Here is a 17,982-nt window from a genome sequence, read left to right on the forward strand (position 1 = left end):
AGGGATGTGAGAGAAAACGGTACAGCTAACCTAGTACAGCTGAGACTTATCCCATCCCACCCTCCTTACCAAACACACAACCCCTCCCTTTAGATAACACACATACACAACCTAACTCCCAATAATCCACACTGGCAGAGCTAACACATAACATCACCCCACCCAGACATTATGTCCACCACCCCCGTCAGCCTGGTTGTGTTGAAGCTCACACTAAGCCATACATTTTAGTGATGTCGTCGGCAGCTTGTCACCCTGTACCTGAAATGAAAGGGTGCCACCCAGTGGTAAAAAGTGAGACTGCATTTTAAGGGCATTGTGCTCCCATTAATTCTCCAATTAATCAAGACACACACACACACAAAACATTTTTAAAGAGTTTTTATGTGTATAAAATGTACAAAGTGATATTCAAAATCAGGATTCTTGCTGTGAAAGAGAAGAAAAGATGATGATTAAGTCAAGAAATAAGCCACAGAATGATTAGGACAGTGTGGGGCGGGTGACCATCTCACCAAAAGTGCTCTTCCCTTAGTCTCTATGGGCAGTAAAAATGCTCCAATGCCACACAGGACACAAGCAATAGCAAAAGGTAACAGGGCCAACATCACTGACTCTGACATCAGCACCTGCAACACACACACACACACACACTGATACTCAACTCTAACTATGACCAAATGACAAGACACGAAACACACATGACACGGAGCATGGTGATTATCTCCCGAAACACACCCCAGTAACAGACACACACAGCCCACATACCTGTGCAATGAAGGGGGCGATCATACCACCTATACGACTGAAAGAGGTGCAGAAGCCCATCCCCAGAGAGCGAGCTGCTGTGGGGTAAACCTGGGGGGGGGGCGGAGGGAGGAGATGGGTATCACATACATACACACACTCCTGACAAAATATTTGATGATTTACGGCAAGTAGAACAAAATACAAAAATAACCCACACACCTCCGCAGTATAAATATAAACCACGTTGAAATTCATAGACACAAGAGACCTGAGCAAGAACAACAGAACGGTGAATCCAACCCTGGAGAGAGATGGAAAAAATAATCAGAGCCAGAAGGCTCAAATGAACAGACTGGGAAGGATGTCTTAACAATGACGATGACATGGATTCAGCGAGGGGGGGCGTGTCCGGTGTGAATGGTGTACATGGTGGTGCAGACGTTGACCAGCATGAAGAGCATGGCCGCCAGCAGCAGCAGCACCACCATGCAGATCCTGCGCCCAAAAAGATGCAACATCAGGATGTTCAGAGGGATGACTGGAGGGGCAGAGGAAAGGGGGGTTAGGAAGGGAGAGGGAAAGAGGGGTTAGGGTTAGAAGTACAGATAAGACTAATAAGAAATGTGATCAAATAAACCGAAATACAGACGTGCAGCTCCTCTTCACGACACACACACACACACACACACACACACACACACACACAGGCCCTGCCATTTCCCCTCACGACACACACACACACACACAGGCCCTGCCATTTCCCCTCACTCACGGGCGATCTCGCCTAGGCAGCTGATGAGGAGGGTCTGGTAGTCCGATTGGGCAAAAGAGACGCAGTAGCACAGCTCTCCCTGCTGGCGGTGCTTGACCTGGTGATCTGCCGAGGCGTCTGTTACACACAGCAGGTTCTTCTCCAGCAGCTCAGAGCTGCTCAGCACCGAGCCGTAGTAAGAGAAGGACGCCACGAACCTGGGGTGGACGAACACACGCACAAAGACCACAACAAGCGTGACTGGACAGGCCGCGGAGCCATGTTGTGGCATTCCGTTTGCCTGGAGGAGGAAGGGGAAGGTGGAGGAGCAGGGTGTTACCATGAGAACCACAGCAGCAGTGAGGTCCTCCTGTACATCGGGCCGACCAGAATGCGCCAACTGCCCCGCTCTTTCTGAAACACACGCAAAACACAGGGTCATTCCAACACCTGTCTCTCTCTCTCCCTTTCCCCCTCTCCCTTCATGTATCTCTCGGACTCTCCCCCCGTCCTCCCCTCTCTCTGCGTCTCTCTCTCTCTCTCCTCACCACCAGAGGTTCCACCAGCATGCCCGGTGGTAAGGAGGCTCGGTTCATCTTGGCGATGCGCTGGAGGGTCTCCAGAGCGGCCTTCATGTTCCCCGCGGACACGTTGTAGCGGGCAGACTCCGGGATGTACTACACACCGAGAGGGGAAAACACCACACTTAACAATACGACAACAGCGAGTCTAAGAAACCGCGGACAGGGAGTTCACATGAGCAGAGCGGAGAGTAGACATTATTCGAAAAGACGAGAGTGGGGAGGCTGGTCACCCGGAAGAGCAGGAGGAGGAAGACGCTGGGGGTGACAGAGAGTCGGATCATCCAGCGCCAGCCCAGCGTGGGCACCACAGTCATCCCCAGGACGATGATGAGCATGGAGCCCAACATCCAGAAGATCTGTGGGTGAACAAGAGCCCGAGAGCTGTGACTGTCATGATAATAATGATTACAATGGTGATGAGGGCGGAGTTGGTGACAGGTCAATGAAGACTCACGGAGGCCAGTGGGAGCAGGGAGGATCTGTACTTGGCAGGAATGAACTCTGTTTTTAAGACAAACCTAAAATGGAGAGATTGATTGTTAGTAATATGTGTGGTTTGATTGTTTGTGTATGTATAGATAAATGTATTAGTTGACTGTGTGTGTTTGCGTGTATGTGGATTGTTGTTTGTGTGTGTGTGTGTGTGTGTGTGTGCGTGTCTCACCCCTGGGAAACCCCAGCCACACCACAGCCCACCATGACCCGCAGGAAGATGAACCAACCGTAGGAGGGAGCGAACGAGGTGAGTAGGGAGAAGTAAGCACTCCACACGAAGCCCCCAAACACCACCTACACAGAACACAACCCCCCCTCCCATTACTGACAGTGTCAAACGCAGAGAAATGAACACATTCAAATACCTGCCCTCTCTTGGCCCTTACTGTATGAACTACTGTGACATATTAAAGACCAACCTTCCAGCGTCCATATCGGTCAGCCACATATCCACTAAGCACACCACACACCATGAATCCTAGAAACACCATCTGGCAGAGAAAGAGAGACATAGAGAAAGAGAGACATAGAGAAAGAGAGAGAAAGAGAGAGAGAGATAGAGAGAGATGGGATTATACATTTAGAGTTGTGAGAGGTAAGGCAGGCATCATGTCATATTCATTAAGCTTGATGTTCACTGGTAGAATTCTCACCGTGGAGACCAGAGCCACCTGCCAATCCTTCAGTTGCCACTCACAACGGATCTCAGGAGACACCACAGCCAACAACATGATCTCCATAGCCTCCAGTATCTACAGCACACGCACACACACCATGTATCTGACCCATTTGTGAAGCACATGCACTGTCTTTTGTCTGTCACAAATGAAAAACTGACAGAGATAAGAGACATAGACACACTCACTGTGGCACTGCCCATGATGAGGAACAACAGGACGTGGAAGCGGCCAAAGCCTATGGTCTCCACTGCATCCTCCACACTGTATGTCTGGAGTCCTGAGGAAGACAAGAAGACAGCCCTGTGTATCCCGCACCTGAACACACAGTGCATACTACATACTACACTTGAAGACTTCCTGCTTTACTTCTCCTTTTACCAAATAAGATTTTTAAAGCGTCTTACTGTTGACCTTAATGTTGGGCTTGAAGGTTGGGTTATCCTCCACCTCCACATCCTGAAGCTCAATGGCACTGACCAGCTGGGTCTTCGAGGACCGTCTGCTTAAGCTACCCATACTGCAACATCCAAGTTAAAAAAACATTAATGGCAAGTTCCTACACATCCTAATTATGTTGACAACTTTACTGCAACAGCAGTTTGTATTGATTATGAATTAGGGAGGATATACAAACGATATTCGAAGTGAGTTCTGGAATTGTAAAAAGAAATTAAGGTGCATAAATAATGATGATGTGGATTTTTTTTCTCTGTCAGACGTCCAATACATTTCCTTTTTGGAACGGTAATAGATGGTTATCCGTTGGCTCTCTAGTCCCGACAGATGAACAGGTTGGTTCTCTCATTTACAACGCTTTGTAATATCAGAGTAACTTTAAACTTTAGATACACATGGTTAAATAGTACTAAACATAAACATAAATCTTCTTGACTTCGTTCATTCGCATGACCCAAAGGTAGCCTGTACAATTCGGCAAGTTTTTTTCTCAACTGAGCAAGTAAAGCCGAATACTTTCACAAAATGACTCTTACCTTGCTGTGGAAATATGTTCTTTCTCACTGGTTGGTATGTCCGTCGTTGACAATATGTATGCATTCTTTCTGTATCTTTATTTTGCGTGATTCATGGCTGGATTGTTGTTGTACAGAAGTCACTTCAATAGTGCTCCAGGCACATTGAAACAGGTGTATCAGGAAGTGACATCGTCACAAGTGTCATACGAGAAACCCGCCTAACAACCTTCCAACTGACCTACCAGCCGACCTTCGAGTATCATTCACACCACCCCGCAACAGCTCAATTTAACTGTAGGCAAACATAACTCAATGTCCATTGTCTGTTATGTTTGCGGGAGAGAATGCGAGATTTTATTATTTGACTATTGCTGGTGAGTGGGGAGAAGCAGAAGACAAAGATTCTACAGAGGGAGAAGCAGAATGTGTGGCTTAGGTTGACCATTATCTTGAGATAAAGCAAAAATAAACAGTAAGGGCTTAGCCCATTACTGCCGAAAGTTAGTCATGGAGCCCCGGTACTGTAACCGAAACCTCTGCAGAATTTACCCATCAGCAACTCCACTGTCGCTTTAACCCAAAATGCATGTCATATTAACATCAGCCATTTAGACATGTAATTACAAGTTATTAGACACTGTCTTGGGTTTTAACACAATTCTTTAATGTTTGTTAAACATCGTCCAGACTCTACATACCAAAGGGATGCAGCTCACGATAGAGGGTGGGGAAGGAAGGGGAAGAAAGAGGAAGACAGGGAGATAGAAACAGGAGGGTGTAGTCAGGAAGGGTTATGTCAGACAATGGGAGGGTCATTAACACACCTGTGTGGCTGCTCTTGTAAACAGCCCTGGGTGGGGCCTACTGGCCCTCTCTCAGAAGTGAACAATAACATTTATCCTCTGGAGAAACAGGATATTAATAGGAAGGTGATATCACAGGAGAAAACACACACACGTTTTCTGTGAAAACCCTGGTTTAAGACCAGCACGGGCATGAGAGGCCGAACAACCCAATTGCTCAGGGAGGCTCACAGATCTAAAAAACACAGAACTATGAAACGCATTTCTAGAAAACAGAGATCTATGAAACATTCAGGAGATGCTGAAGCCTGCAGCTGCTTCAAACCCAATGTTTGAAAAGAGATGCGCGAACCCTGTCTTCTTCAAACAGGAAATACTGTTTATCTGGAGAGTGTGTATTTTCAATGGATGGCAGTGTGTGTGTGTGTGTGTGCTTGTCCTGTAGGTGAGCCCCAGTGTCTGTTGGGTGTGAGATGCTGTTGAATACAGAACAGCCATTGTATAGTCCATTGCCTCCTTCATACAGAAGGAAAGGAGATCCATTCTAGCAATAGCACCACGTGATTCTGCACAGTCCCACCTGTGACTCCACTGGCCAGGTTTACTGTCTGATTGACAGGTGCAAAGTCCAATCAGGAAGGTAATAATCCCATCAGTTGAGGACTTCTGGCTCAGGATTGGAGTGTGTTGGCCTCTCTCCCGGAGGAATCTTTTACCCAACATCCATTTTTCAAACACAGATAAAATTGTCATTTATGTTTTTTTAAATACATTATATGATCCACTTTAATTTTAAATTTATATATTATAATATCCATTTTCATTTAGATTCAAAAATATCATTTGGGAATGAAAAACAAGAGAAACAATGACCCTTATAGCCTACTGTATGCTATGACTTTTCTACTGCTTGATATTCACAATGTACTCATATGTGCTTGGATGAATCATGTTTAAACGGCACTGTTACACTACTAACTCTTTGCTCACTCTTTACCTGTGTGTCATGACACTTCACTTTGTATAAACACATGTTTTTGCAGCATGCCTGAAGACAACATTGACTGGCACATCACTATTAGCTAAAGCCTCAAACTTAGACAACATGCTGAAGAAAGAGCAAAGAGCAGGGACGGGCAAACCTTCTCTCTCCTCCGCAAACCCATACATTACTCACCACCAGACCTAAGCCATTACAAGAACACAACAGTGAAAACAGCCAATGAGCAATACTGACAACCAGCCATGCAGCCATCCATGTGGCCAGCAGATGGAGACAAAGCACATGTTAGAATCAACAACCTGTTTGTTTGAATGAGTTCTTTTCCTCGTCTCTTCTTCTCAGTGGATGAGGAGAGGAAGCTATTCAAGAGAATAGAAAGCAGCATAAAACTGTGTAATCCCCACAGAATAACACAAATTGTCAAGTGAGGCAAGGTTTTGGAAGTTGCCACACCTTGGCTACAACAACATGCACAAAGTTCAATTTAGAAAGAAAATTCAAAATTAATAGGTATTTGCACTGGTTGAAAAAGCTTGTTTGGTTCTGAAGCTCTTCCTGACAGCAGAACACTCAGTGGCTGACAACCATCTTGAAATCTTAATCTTCAACCTGACCTTCTACAGAACTTGCCTCTGACAGGCTTCATGTGGAGGGAGCGCTGCTCTCATTGGTGGACTCTACACAATGGTGGTGGATGAAACTAGTTGACCCCAAAGAACGTAGAGCATTTTACATGAGTCAGAGTGATAAACTCTAAATGACAATATATTTATATATATATTATAATTTCTCTTTTTCGTTAACATTAACACAAACACAGGAGCAGGCAGCTATGCTAAGCATTGTCCCCACAGCGAGAAACAATATTGCCAGCTCCAAATCAAGCGCGAGCGCAAACACAATTAGAAGAATACAACCATATAAAGCCCAAACAGTATTTTGGTCAGTTTTTTTTGTTCAAAATAAAGTTTTTAAAGTGTACTTTCATGGCAAGGAAAATAAGTAACATTTCAATACTCCATTAGTAATTCACATTTATATTGTGCTCATTGGATTTATATATCTTTTCATATATATTTTATACTTATATATTTTTTTCCTCTGTATGTATACTGTATTCAAGTCCCCCATGCCCAAGACAAAATATTCTTTCGACGGTGCATGACCTTACCAATATGGCTGATGAATGGAGACCTCACCAACAGGGCTGATGACCATGTGCTGAAGGCAATGCGTGGTTAATGACAGGAGACATGAGGCTGGCGTTTAGCACCATGGGAGGTCAGGAGGGGAGGTTGCCCCTCCACAGGAAGCACTTGAATGATTCTGAAGAAACCAAACTCATGTTCAGTGAAAGACTGAGGTGTGCAATGAAGAACAGTGGCTGAAAGTGAAGAGAACCCTGTTAAGTACCGCATCTTAAGAGAGGAGAAATGGTGTCTGTTTCAGAGACAATCAAGATTTGTTCAGATTGGAGTCCAGACTAGATTGGGCATTGCGGTTCAGACCAGTCCAGACCTGTTGTTGGTCAAACTGACCATGACAGTTTGGGTGTTGCTGTGATTCCGACCAGTTTTATAGGTCCTGGTTCCCATTGACCCAGACCAATTTAGGGATAACTGGTGACAACCACTTGTTTCTGGGCCAGTCTACGGAGCTCCTCTCTGATGGCCTTGATGAGAGAGGCGGAGCTATGGGCTGAGGGGGAGGCGTCATCAGGGGGGTACTCTGGGGTGGGCGGGGCTAGGTGCAGTGGAGGAGCGGAGGGGTCCCGCAACGACGAACTGGGCATCTGGAACACGGAGGAAGAAGTGAACTCAGGGAACGACAGCACCTGGACACAGAGAGAGAAAGAAAGACAGGAAGGTTGTGATAAATCTTCAGCCGTTCACATTTCTGCCTCTATGTTTGCGGCCCCAAAAGGTGTGTACAGGCTCCATGCGGTGGACTCACACTCTCCCTGCTGCTGGCTCCCGGTCTGGAGAGGTCTTGGTCTGAGTGTTGCTGGTTCCAGCTGGAGCCCGTGGGCCCAGACACGCTGCGGCCCACCCCGGGATATGCACTGATCCGGCTCGACAGACCCACCTGTGTCAGGTGGTGGAGCTGAGCTCCTGGAGGACACACACATCAATACATGAACAATATATCAATACAAGCATTGATAAGATCCTGCAGCATATGCTGTACACACACACATGCAGTGTGCTTTACCTGTGCTGCCTCCTACTGGACGTGGCCTGGAGGAGGAGGGCGGGTCGTCATACTGCCCCCTGTTGGAATACACAGACTCCTGGGGCAGTTGTTGCTCTCCAGCAGTAATGTACCCCCCGGAGCCTAGGCCCTGGCTGCAATACACACACACGCAAGAGGTGCCTGGTCAGAACGGATCAAATGGCACAACAAGATCTGACCAAACCTCCTTTGAGCACTTTACAAAACAGCGAATGAAAATCCACCCAGCATGACGTTCTTGTGTTGGTCCTCACCTGTGCAGCAGGCCTTGGACTGACGATGGAGACATCCCTAACTCAGCATATCTCTGAACAGACAAGGAAAGAGAGGGAACAGACCAGTCCAAAAAGACCAGAAGAATGGAGAAATGGCATGGAAAAAGAAACATCATGAAAATGTATTAAGCTCTCCTTTAAAGCATTTAAATTAGACTTAAGAATACTATTTTTCCGCTTGTGTATGGTCATAGTGGCGTGGATGGAGGAAGAACAACAACTGTGTTGACAGTTTCCCCTAGGGTCAGACTCACCGCAGAGAAGGGGCTGTGAGTGGGGACCGCTGGGTAGGAGGACGAGCCCCACTGTCGTGCCGAGCGGTTCTGAGGGGAGGGGCTTGGCAGGGCAGGGCTGACCCCTGTGACCCCGGCACTGCCCTGGGAGGAGGGGGACACCAGGGCGAATGCGTCGTCCAATAGGGAGTGCATCTGCTGCCGCGCCTCCTCGATGGAGGGCTGGGGCGGCACGTAGGGAGGAGGCGGGGGGGCGGAGTCAAACACCTCATCGTTTGGGGAGGGGCTTCCGTGGTCTGGGGGGAGGTCTGGATCCGACTGAATGAGAGAAAAAGGAGTTAGTATGTGTGTATGTCTTTGGGACATGACCGTTGCCCATAGGTGTGTGTCTTACCATGTAGGCCACATTGTTAAGTCCTGGGTATTTCCTGTAGGTGGCGGTGTGGTCAGACAGCAGACCATCTCTGTCTGTCAGTCTGTCTGTGTCAGGGAGACTGCCGTTCCCCCGTTGGCTCCTTCGCCCTCGAGGAGAGCGCCTCCCCCTGGCAGAGCAGAGCAACACGGGTAAGGCTGGGTTACATAGTGGGCAGTAGTGGTCTGTAGTCTATCCTAGGTCTGTGATCTCACAGTAATATCTATAATATCAATAATAATCTTCATGACTGTACATATATACCATAAAAAAAACAAAAAGCCTGGCCCAATAGGGTGGTGAGTAAGGGTCACGGATGGGAGGGTGACGGTGAGATGTGGGGGTTTAACGTGACATGTGATCTGGGACGACTCCTCACCTCCTCCTGGAGTCGGAGGGTGTGGGTGGCGAAGGGGAGTCGGCCTGCAGGATGCAGTCCATGTGGTCGTGGGCGGAGCTGTAGAGACGCTGCACCGGCCCTCCATGTTCCTCCCCGTCCCCAAAGGCATCCAGGATGTCGTCCATAGAAGGGAACTCACACTGGCCCCGCCTCTTAGCCCGCTGACGCAGCTTGTTCCTGTGGTGTTCAATCTCAGACTTGTGCCTCAGGGCGACCTGCACACACACACAGTAGAGATCATGATGTGAATAGTGTATGCGTGTCTCTGTGACTAAGGGCAGTGTGTGTGTGTGTGTATCCTCACCTCTGCGCTGACTCGCTCTGTGAGGGAGGGGCTTTGCGACTGTGTGTGTTGCGGGGGGCTGGGCCGAGGCTGCATGGCGATGAGCTGGACCTTGTTGGCTTGGCGCTTGTGTCCGTCGGACGAACCGCGAGACAGACGGTCCACGTGGTCAAAGATGGAGGAGGAGGAGAGCAGCTCATCTGGCCCGCTGCCAGAGGGGGGGACTGGGGGAGAGAGGAGGTGGTGGTGGAAGGTAAATCACAGTAACCAGAAGGCAGGAATCACATGCTGGCTAAAACTGTGTTGAATGATGTCTTACCCATTTTGTTCCTCCCTGTAAAAGATAAAGGAAGGAGGGAAGAGAGAGAGATGGATGGAGAGTGAAGAGAAAGTAGAATAAATAAATAATAATTTATTGCTTGGCAAAATTTGACAAGCATTTTCTGAGAATAGGCTTTGTCTCCATATGCTGTCTCTCCCCCTCGAAACCGTGTCTCCACCTCCCCCACTCCTCTACTCTGTTGTGGTCTCCCTCTGCCACACCATCCTGCAGTCTCTCTCTTCCATCTCTCTCTCTCTCTGTTCTCTCTTTGATGCAGCTCCTTTAATCAGCTGTTCTCCTGCTGAGTCAGCAGACAGCCCACTCAAGGATGGACACACGCACCCTTCTCTCTCACGCAGACACACACACACTCTCTCACCTGACTTATTCTCTACCTTTCCGCAATCTTATCATTTGCATTTTAGCACAGTCACTGCAAAGACAGAGGCTAATTTTTCATACCATTTTTGGGTGTCTTCCTGTGCTGTTTGGCCTCACTGGGTGTGGCCACAGGCCTTGTACTCTCCTCTGCCGACTCCCTACCACTCGATTGGTCACTGCCTAACGAATCTCCATCTGACGGCGAGAGCCTGACCAATCAAAGAGAAGAACAGACATAGGTATGCTTGCTTGTGTAAATGTGTGTGAGAGTGTGTGTACCTTGAGTGTGTTTGACTAACCTCCCTCTACGACGACTGGGGCGGCCCGCCTTGGTGGAGGAGCCCTTGGATTTGGGCGTGTTCAAGTCCCCACCCTCAGAGGGCGTGACCTCTTTGATGGGTGCCGGGAGGGCTCCCGGCTCCTGGATGACCATGATGTCATCTTTACTGTGCTGGCCCAGATGCAGCTTGGCAAAGTCAAAGCCTTTTACACTGGGAGCCTGTAGCTGGAGAGAGACCCAAGCATCAACCCTTCTGTCCCTGTGTGTGACAGTGTGTGTGTGTGTGTGTGTCACTTCCCCCTGACCTTTTGTCTTTGCTGGATGGTGTTTATGGCGTCAGGCTGGAACTCAAGCTTCTCTGAGCCACAAAGCTTCCAGTAGAGGATGATGATGATAAAGATGGCCAGCAGCACAGGCACAACCACCCCCACGATCAGCCACACACTGCTGCTCTGGGTCTCAGAGGGCGGCATGGTGATGGTCTCCACAGCTGCAACACACACACATCAGGATTAGGAGCAATACAGTTCAAAGCAGTAAGTCTCTTGAGCAGAAATACACTAAATATCACGTGACCGTCACATGACGTTAAACACCCTCCCACACACACAATCCTTATCCAGCACACACACACACTCACGCTGGGCCAGGGGTCTCTGGACACGGTGGCCCAGTACGATGGCAGCTCTCTGGAGGTCGAGGCGGTTAAGGGTGGCAGCTGTGACATCAGCAGGCAGCCTCTCTCCCCCAGGCCCCTCCACGAAGTACAGCACCTCCAGGGGGCGCTGCTGCCCAGACAGCCGGGCCACGCGCACCACCTGGGGACCACAGCACAGCGTACGTTTACATTTAGGCATTTAGCAGACGCGCTTATCCAGCAGATGCTTTTAATACAAAGTGACGAAGAAAAGTGCATCAAATCTGTAAGGGATGTGATACAAGCGTTTTCCTGCGGTGTGTGTGAGAGTGAGGCCACGTGTGTGTCGACCTGTATGCTGTTGTTGCCCACTGCGGTAGCTCTCTTCCAGCGCCGTCTAATCCCCTCCCCCAGCCCTTCCTCCAGCAGCAACGCCAGCCGTCTCTCCACACGGGCTTTGAAGCTCCTCTCGGTAACCATCTGTTCCTGCACGCCCAGTAGCACTAAAATAAACGCACATAAAAACCCTTCAGCGTCCCCTCTCGCCCACTCCTTCTGGGCTGCAGCCAAAGCATGGAGGAGGGGGTCTCACCTGTGCGAACCCAGGTGGAGCGTAGATGGTGAGAGATGTTCAGCTCTGGGTAGTGGAATGCTACAGACACACACACACACACACACAGTCGGAGAAGAAGAGAGTGAGACAGAGTAAGTGACACACATCACTGAGTAATTACAGTCAATCTGTCTCAGCGTGCGTTCGTTTTGAGAGGGGGGGTGCGGCTTACGTTCAGCAATCTGCAGCGCCGGGAAACCCAGGTAGAAGCTGAACTCCACCATGCTGAGCTTCCTCAAATGGTCACTGACCTCCGACCCCAGCAGGTAGCCCCGCCCGTCACGCACAGTAAAGGTGATGTCCACCGGAACCTTCTGCTCACCCACTGGCTTGACCACTCCCATGGTGATGTTAAGGAGCTGTAGCGCACACACACACACACACACACACACACACACACACACACACAGGTCAGATCCTTGACAGTACTATGATACGGGTGATACGTAGGAAGCATTCGTACAGCGTGTGTTTACCTGCACGGTGACGTTGCCCAGCTCATGTGAGCGCCTCCGTGTCTCTGTGTAGGCCATCAGGAGTCCTCTCTCCACACGCTCACTGAAGTTGCACACACGCACATCCACGTGGCTGGGAACAAACTGCAGCACTGCAACACACAACCAAACACACACACACACACATTCCATTATGACATGGACAGCTACATATGATTTAACTGGACACAAACGCACACAGGTGGTTCCTACCTGAGTGGATTTGGTATTTGTAGTCTGGTACAGTGTAAAGGGGAGAAATTGCCGGAATTGGGGAGGAGCTGCGAGATGATTGGCGCAGAGCGTTGATGACGGACATGGCGGTGAAGATGATTGGCCCCGCCACGGCACGAAAGGCAAAACTGGACGGAGTTCTCAGGAACTGGTGGAGAGAGAAGGTGAGGTGGAGGTCGAGTGGGTTGTCTTTGAGCCCTATTAACCCTTGTGTTATCTTCGGGTCATTCTGACCCATCAGTCATTGTGACCCACCGTCGTATTGCGACAACTTTACCGCATACCAAAACAAAGTGAATCATTTTCTTTTAACCGTTGGGCTGTCTCAGACCCCCCACATTGCGACGGTTAAAAGAAAATTATTTTTATTTGTTTTTGTATTGGGTAAAATTGGGTAAACACAACGATGGTTCGTTATGAACCTTTGGGTCATGTGACCCGAAGGCAGCACGAGGGTTAAGAAGTCAGCATGCTGGCCATGTGAAGGTCTGTGTGTTGATGAGGAGTGTGTACCTGGAGCTCCACTGAGCGGTTGAACTCTCTCTTTAGGATGTCTCTCACCTGGCCAAACCCTACAGTGGAGCCTTTGGGCATGACTACAAGAAAGATAGATTAGGTTCATCAACAACTTTACTTGTGTTGACCCAGACTTTAAATAGACTGCAAGAATATAAGATGTACAGGTCCAAGCAAAAAAAAAAAGAATCTATCCTTCAGAAGAAGTACTAAAAACTGGGTTCTGTAACAACTTCCAGGCTAAGATGCTAATTTTAGATTTTGTCCATCTTAAATTTTAATAAGATAATGAATTGTGAAAACTCACTTTTTTTAAACTAAGAGACTCTATATAAAAACGTACAAAGAAAAGATTTGTCAGATCTTGTGGTGCCATCTTACCCACTCTGACCAGGTACATCTCTGGCTTGGTGACATTGCACAGGTACTGCCTTCCAGGAGGGGTCTGCACCACTCGAGGGGTGGACACTGCCGGGGTCCTGGTCAGACTTAGAGTTGTGGTAGAAACGGTTGTGGTAGTTGTTGCCTTGGTGGTCGTGGGCCGGGTGCTGGGAGCCCTGGTTACAGGCGGGGTCTTGACCGTGATGACTCCTCTCTCCCCGGAGTCCCGGCCTGGCGGTCTCCCAGGGGCATCAGGCCAAGTGGGGGGCCGAGGGGGGGCCTTACTGGTGGTGTTGGAGGGGGGGCGTGGGGTGTGTTTCCCCGGGGTAGATGGATGGTCTCTGGGCCTTGGGGCAGAGGGCTGGGTGGGCCCTTTAGTGCCAGACCTATCAGGAGGAGTGGGGATACCTGGCCCCCGATAGAGGGTGGGAGAGAGGTCCAGAGGAGGGGTGGGCCCTACTGAGGGGACTGAGGGCTGCTTGGGCTCCTGGCCTGGAGGGGGACGGGAGCCAGGGGAGGATGGAGAGGGATGGCCGTGTGTGTGGGTATGAGAGTGTGTGTGTGTGGTAGTGGCAGTGGGCCTGATGGCAGGTTTAGAGGTGGTCTGGTTGACAGTGTCCAAGTCTGGAGGCATAGGTTCTCTACCCTTGTCTCTGTGTCTTTCTCTCTCTCGTTCCAGCTCTCTGTGCCTCTCCTCCTCTCTCTCGCGGGCCAGGAGGTTGGTGTAGTACTCCAGACTGTTCATGTCTGGCAACAGCAGCTCTGTGGGCTCCAGGGGCAACATGTCCTCCAGGTCATAGTCCTCTTCATCCCAGGACGGGCTGGGCTGGGCTGGGCGGGTGGGGAGACCGCCCTGCAGGGGGGTTGTGGGGACAGAGGAGGATGGGAGGAGCGAGGAGAGCGGGAGGGTGGGTCGAGAAGGAAAGGCGGTGTCGTAAGAAACCCCGTCGTCGGGGTCATAGGTGTGGCTGGGTAGGGGCGTGGCCAGAGCCAGCTCCTCCCCGTCGGGGACCATGAAGGACAGGGTTTCCAAGTAGTCCCCAGAACCCCAGGACTCCTCCAAGGAGGGGGAGTGGTCCCAGGGCGGGGGAGGCGTAAGGGTGGGCTGGGCGTGCGGGGGAAGGGGAGGGGGGTGGCTGGGGGACAGGAGGTCAGGGGGTCTCAAGAGGAGGTGGATGCCCTGAGCACCTGAGTCCGACTCGTCTGCTGACCCTACACCATCGTTACCCTGGTAACCGGCCTCTTCAGGGTGGCCGGCTCGTGGACGTCTAGAAGAAGGTAGATGTGATGGAGGCTGTGCCGTCCTGTTGGTGCCCAACCCACCTGCAGAGAGAGCAGACACAGAACCATAGTCACACAGTGGTGTGCGTGTGTGGTGTGTATGTACAGTATGAAAGCAGCAGGCTCTGCTGCACCCCTGCTGACTATAGAGAGACCTAGATGAGGCTGATCTCCGTCGGCAGAACAATGAGCACACAAGAGTGATCACAGACATGCAAAATATTTTTTCCACAAACATGTTTGTTACTCAATTCTACACCTTTAGCAGAAAGGACCAAAAAACTAATAAATGAAAGAAAAATAAAAAATTTTAAAGGAGCATCTGTTTCAAAAGCAGTCTGCTTACAAATTCATTACATGGATGCACTTTTTAATGCATCTGGCAACAATGCAGCTACTGTAACGTATTCTTCATGTCTGAAATCAACATTATTACATGCTGTAGGTTGTGTTTTTGTCTGAACACACACACTGCCAAGCTTATACCGTATGTTTAATTACAGATGTACTCCAGAGGGGGTAACTTGACTATAACAGATTACACAGAGTACACCCTCTACCATTTTTCAAATAGTTCTCTCTTTATCCATCCATCCATTTTTTTTCTCTCTCTCCGCCCCCCACCCTTCCATTCACCCCCCTTCCTCGGTCACAGGCCGTAGCCTACAGTAAATTACAGCACACGGCATCATCCTTTTCCTAGCCTTGACTCTTTCATCATTGTGCTCTCTTTGCCGTTGCCGTGGTGACGCGGTGCTTTGCGGCAGCGTCACGTGCTTTATGGCGGCGGGCTCATTGGTATGCCGGAGACAAGGCTCTGAGGCACTCCAGCCAACAGCACACAGGATCGGTACACACACACATGCACACACACACACACACACACACATATATGCATTACACTGACACAGAGAGAGGAAGTGGGAAAGAGATAGTGAAAGGAAAGGGGCAGAAGGCATAAAATGATGTAGAGGGGGAACAGATTTAGAGTGAGAGACAGATAAAGAGCGAGAGATCAGACTTGAGATTGGCCTTCTAAGACTAGCAGCACACAACACATTCAGTCAATGCCAAGGTTGATGACTAAATTTGATCACAATGATCAAATCTGAGATGCATCCCCAGAACCAACTCTGGCCTTTAACACTCAATAGCTATGGCTCCCCATGTGTGAGGTTGATGTGTGTGTGTGTGTGTGTGTGCACATAATGTGTGTAGGTGTGTGAAGGAGACTCAGTCTGAATAAGGAATGACTGTGTGGAGATTCTCTCTCCATCTGCCACTGACGACAGCTTCTGAGTCAGAGACAGAGGAGTGAAGAATGGAGGAGTGAAAAAAGAACAGACTGCTACCTATTAAAAGGGACAGACAGAAACAGGAAGTGGATGTATGGGTCTGAAAGTGCCTTAACCAGGTCCAAATCCAAGATACCTGGCAGACTAGCTCCCCTGTCTGTCAGTGACCCTGTAGAAACGATCTAATCTACGTCACTTACCTGCAACAGGTGTGCTGGAAGTCGCCATGGAAACCAACATGCTTGCAGCAAGAAGAAGCACAGTAGTGCGCAGGCACGGAGAGGTTTTTTGGTACATCGTTGAACCCGCGCTTGCCGGTTTCAGAGTCTCCATGGCATGTGAGTCACATTCGGCCTTTACATTCACGGGACACCATCCTTCTCCTCAGTGGGCCGCCGGTTTGCACCCATAACTTCCTGATCTTGGTCGGTTAGACGGCCCTGTTTAAGAATAAGAGCATTGTGGATAGGCTACAAACATGCAGTTTATTTTTACACTACTGAAGCAGAAAGGCCGCTAACGTCCATCTAGTCTCACCGCTGGCAGTGTCTTCTCACATTGACGGCTGGCTGACTGACCCCATTACTGAGAATAGCCTATATCTGCCAACATTTCTCACCATCACATTCTGAGAATAAAGCGGATGTGTCCTAGACGTTTTGGGATATAAAAACTATGAAATAACGATAGCCTCCACGTAATTGCTTCAGTGTTGGCAATACAATATCGGTCATGACACAATTTCAATTTCAGAAGACTCCTGTAGCATAGGCTACTTAACATAAAATTGATCCGCCGCGGTACGAGCATTTTAAGAGTGCTTGAAAATGATTTGGATGTATCTACATTATGGTATTAAGGATGAAAAGGGCGGCAAGCGCGAGCAGTTCATAGCGTGCATATGAGAACATGACCAGACTATAGAGCAAAAAACATAAATGAGGCTACACAAATAACGACATTAAAGACAGGAAATACACCAAGTGACCCTAAATATGGCAGATTCGTTTTGAATGATTAGTTACCGTTCAAAATCTTTCAAATTGCTATTTTACATTGATTTAATAAAGCCTACCTGCCATCCTGGAGATGCGGCGGTACGGACGCGTCACGCCTCTCCCAGCTTCACGTAGCCGCGCGAGGCGCGCTCGCGTTCCATGCCGAAAGAACCCAAATTATGATACCGCGGCTGGGAATCAAATTCTGCCTTATAATAAATTGAGTGGAATAATCGTCGGTCGCGTACTTAACGAAGGGGATCTCAGCTGATGTACAGCGTCCATGCCCGCCGCACTATAGCTAGACATTGTTACGCCGTAACGTCATTGATGGAGCGCAACCCCAGACAGAACTACAGTGGTAGCATGAAAAATCCATGATTTGAGGCTCATGAACACCCAATACACACGAATCTTTAAATAGGACAATGTCAAGCAATCGTTCGAGTAACATTTGATTCTGTTCAGTACATTGCACGTCATGGATCTTAATATTAACTAAACAGCCATGCCGGTTTTCTGCCCCGCCCCTATTTCAAAATTAGTGCCAACCAAATAACAGACAATTGGTTAGGAACCTAGCATCCAGATAACTACACAGAATGTGTATTTTGAGCAAAGGCTTAACACATGCTTATATAAAATATTCAATTCAAATATTACGAGAAAAACAAC

At 48.9% G+C, this 17,982-nt stretch overlaps 2 protein-coding genes across 2 annotated transcripts; both read right to left on the reverse strand.

The window, feature by feature from the left end:
* Positions 1-366: 366 nt before the first annotated feature.
* svopl (SVOP-like) lies at positions 367-4,432 on the reverse strand. The gene is made up of 16 exons (XM_062483163.1): positions 4,253-4,432; positions 3,665-3,777; positions 3,446-3,537; positions 3,234-3,332; positions 3,000-3,071; positions 2,750-2,874; positions 2,540-2,603; positions 2,316-2,441; positions 2,050-2,178; positions 1,842-1,915; positions 1,523-1,719; positions 1,177-1,288; positions 970-1,051; positions 769-858; positions 516-629; positions 367-429 (listed from the first exon to the last, which is right to left on the reverse strand). Exons 2-16 carry the CDS (start codon positions 3,774-3,776, stop codon positions 418-420), a joined length of 1,500 nt encoding a protein of 499 aa, XP_062339147.1. The 5' UTR covers position 3,777; positions 4,253-4,432; the 3' UTR covers positions 367-417.
* Positions 4,433-4,886: 454 nt separating this feature from the next.
* Positions 4,887-17,720, reverse strand: si:dkeyp-27e10.3 (UPF0606 protein KIAA1549). The gene is made up of 23 exons (XM_062483386.1): positions 17,385-17,720; positions 16,847-16,959; positions 16,510-16,749; positions 13,734-15,056; positions 13,350-13,432; positions 12,816-12,984; positions 12,585-12,715; positions 12,281-12,467; positions 12,088-12,147; positions 11,847-11,998; positions 11,499-11,676; positions 11,164-11,348; positions 10,878-11,083; positions 10,660-10,787; positions 10,195-10,209; positions 9,897-10,099; positions 9,572-9,807; positions 9,175-9,322; positions 8,802-9,098; positions 8,527-8,579; positions 8,252-8,385; positions 7,994-8,151; positions 4,887-7,874 (listed from the first exon to the last, which is right to left on the reverse strand). The coding sequence occupies exons 3-23, from the start codon at positions 16,640-16,642 to the stop codon at positions 7,650-7,652; spliced, it is 4,404 nt and encodes a 1,467-aa protein (XP_062339370.1). The 5' UTR covers positions 16,643-16,749; positions 16,847-16,959; positions 17,385-17,720; the 3' UTR covers positions 4,887-7,649.
* Positions 17,721-17,982: the final 262 nt, after the last annotated feature.

Source organism: Osmerus eperlanus, chromosome 17, assembly GCF_963692335.1.
Source record: "Osmerus eperlanus chromosome 17, fOsmEpe2.1, whole genome shotgun sequence".
Classification (NCBI taxonomy): Eukaryota; Metazoa; Chordata; class Actinopteri; order Osmeriformes; family Osmeridae; genus Osmerus; species Osmerus eperlanus.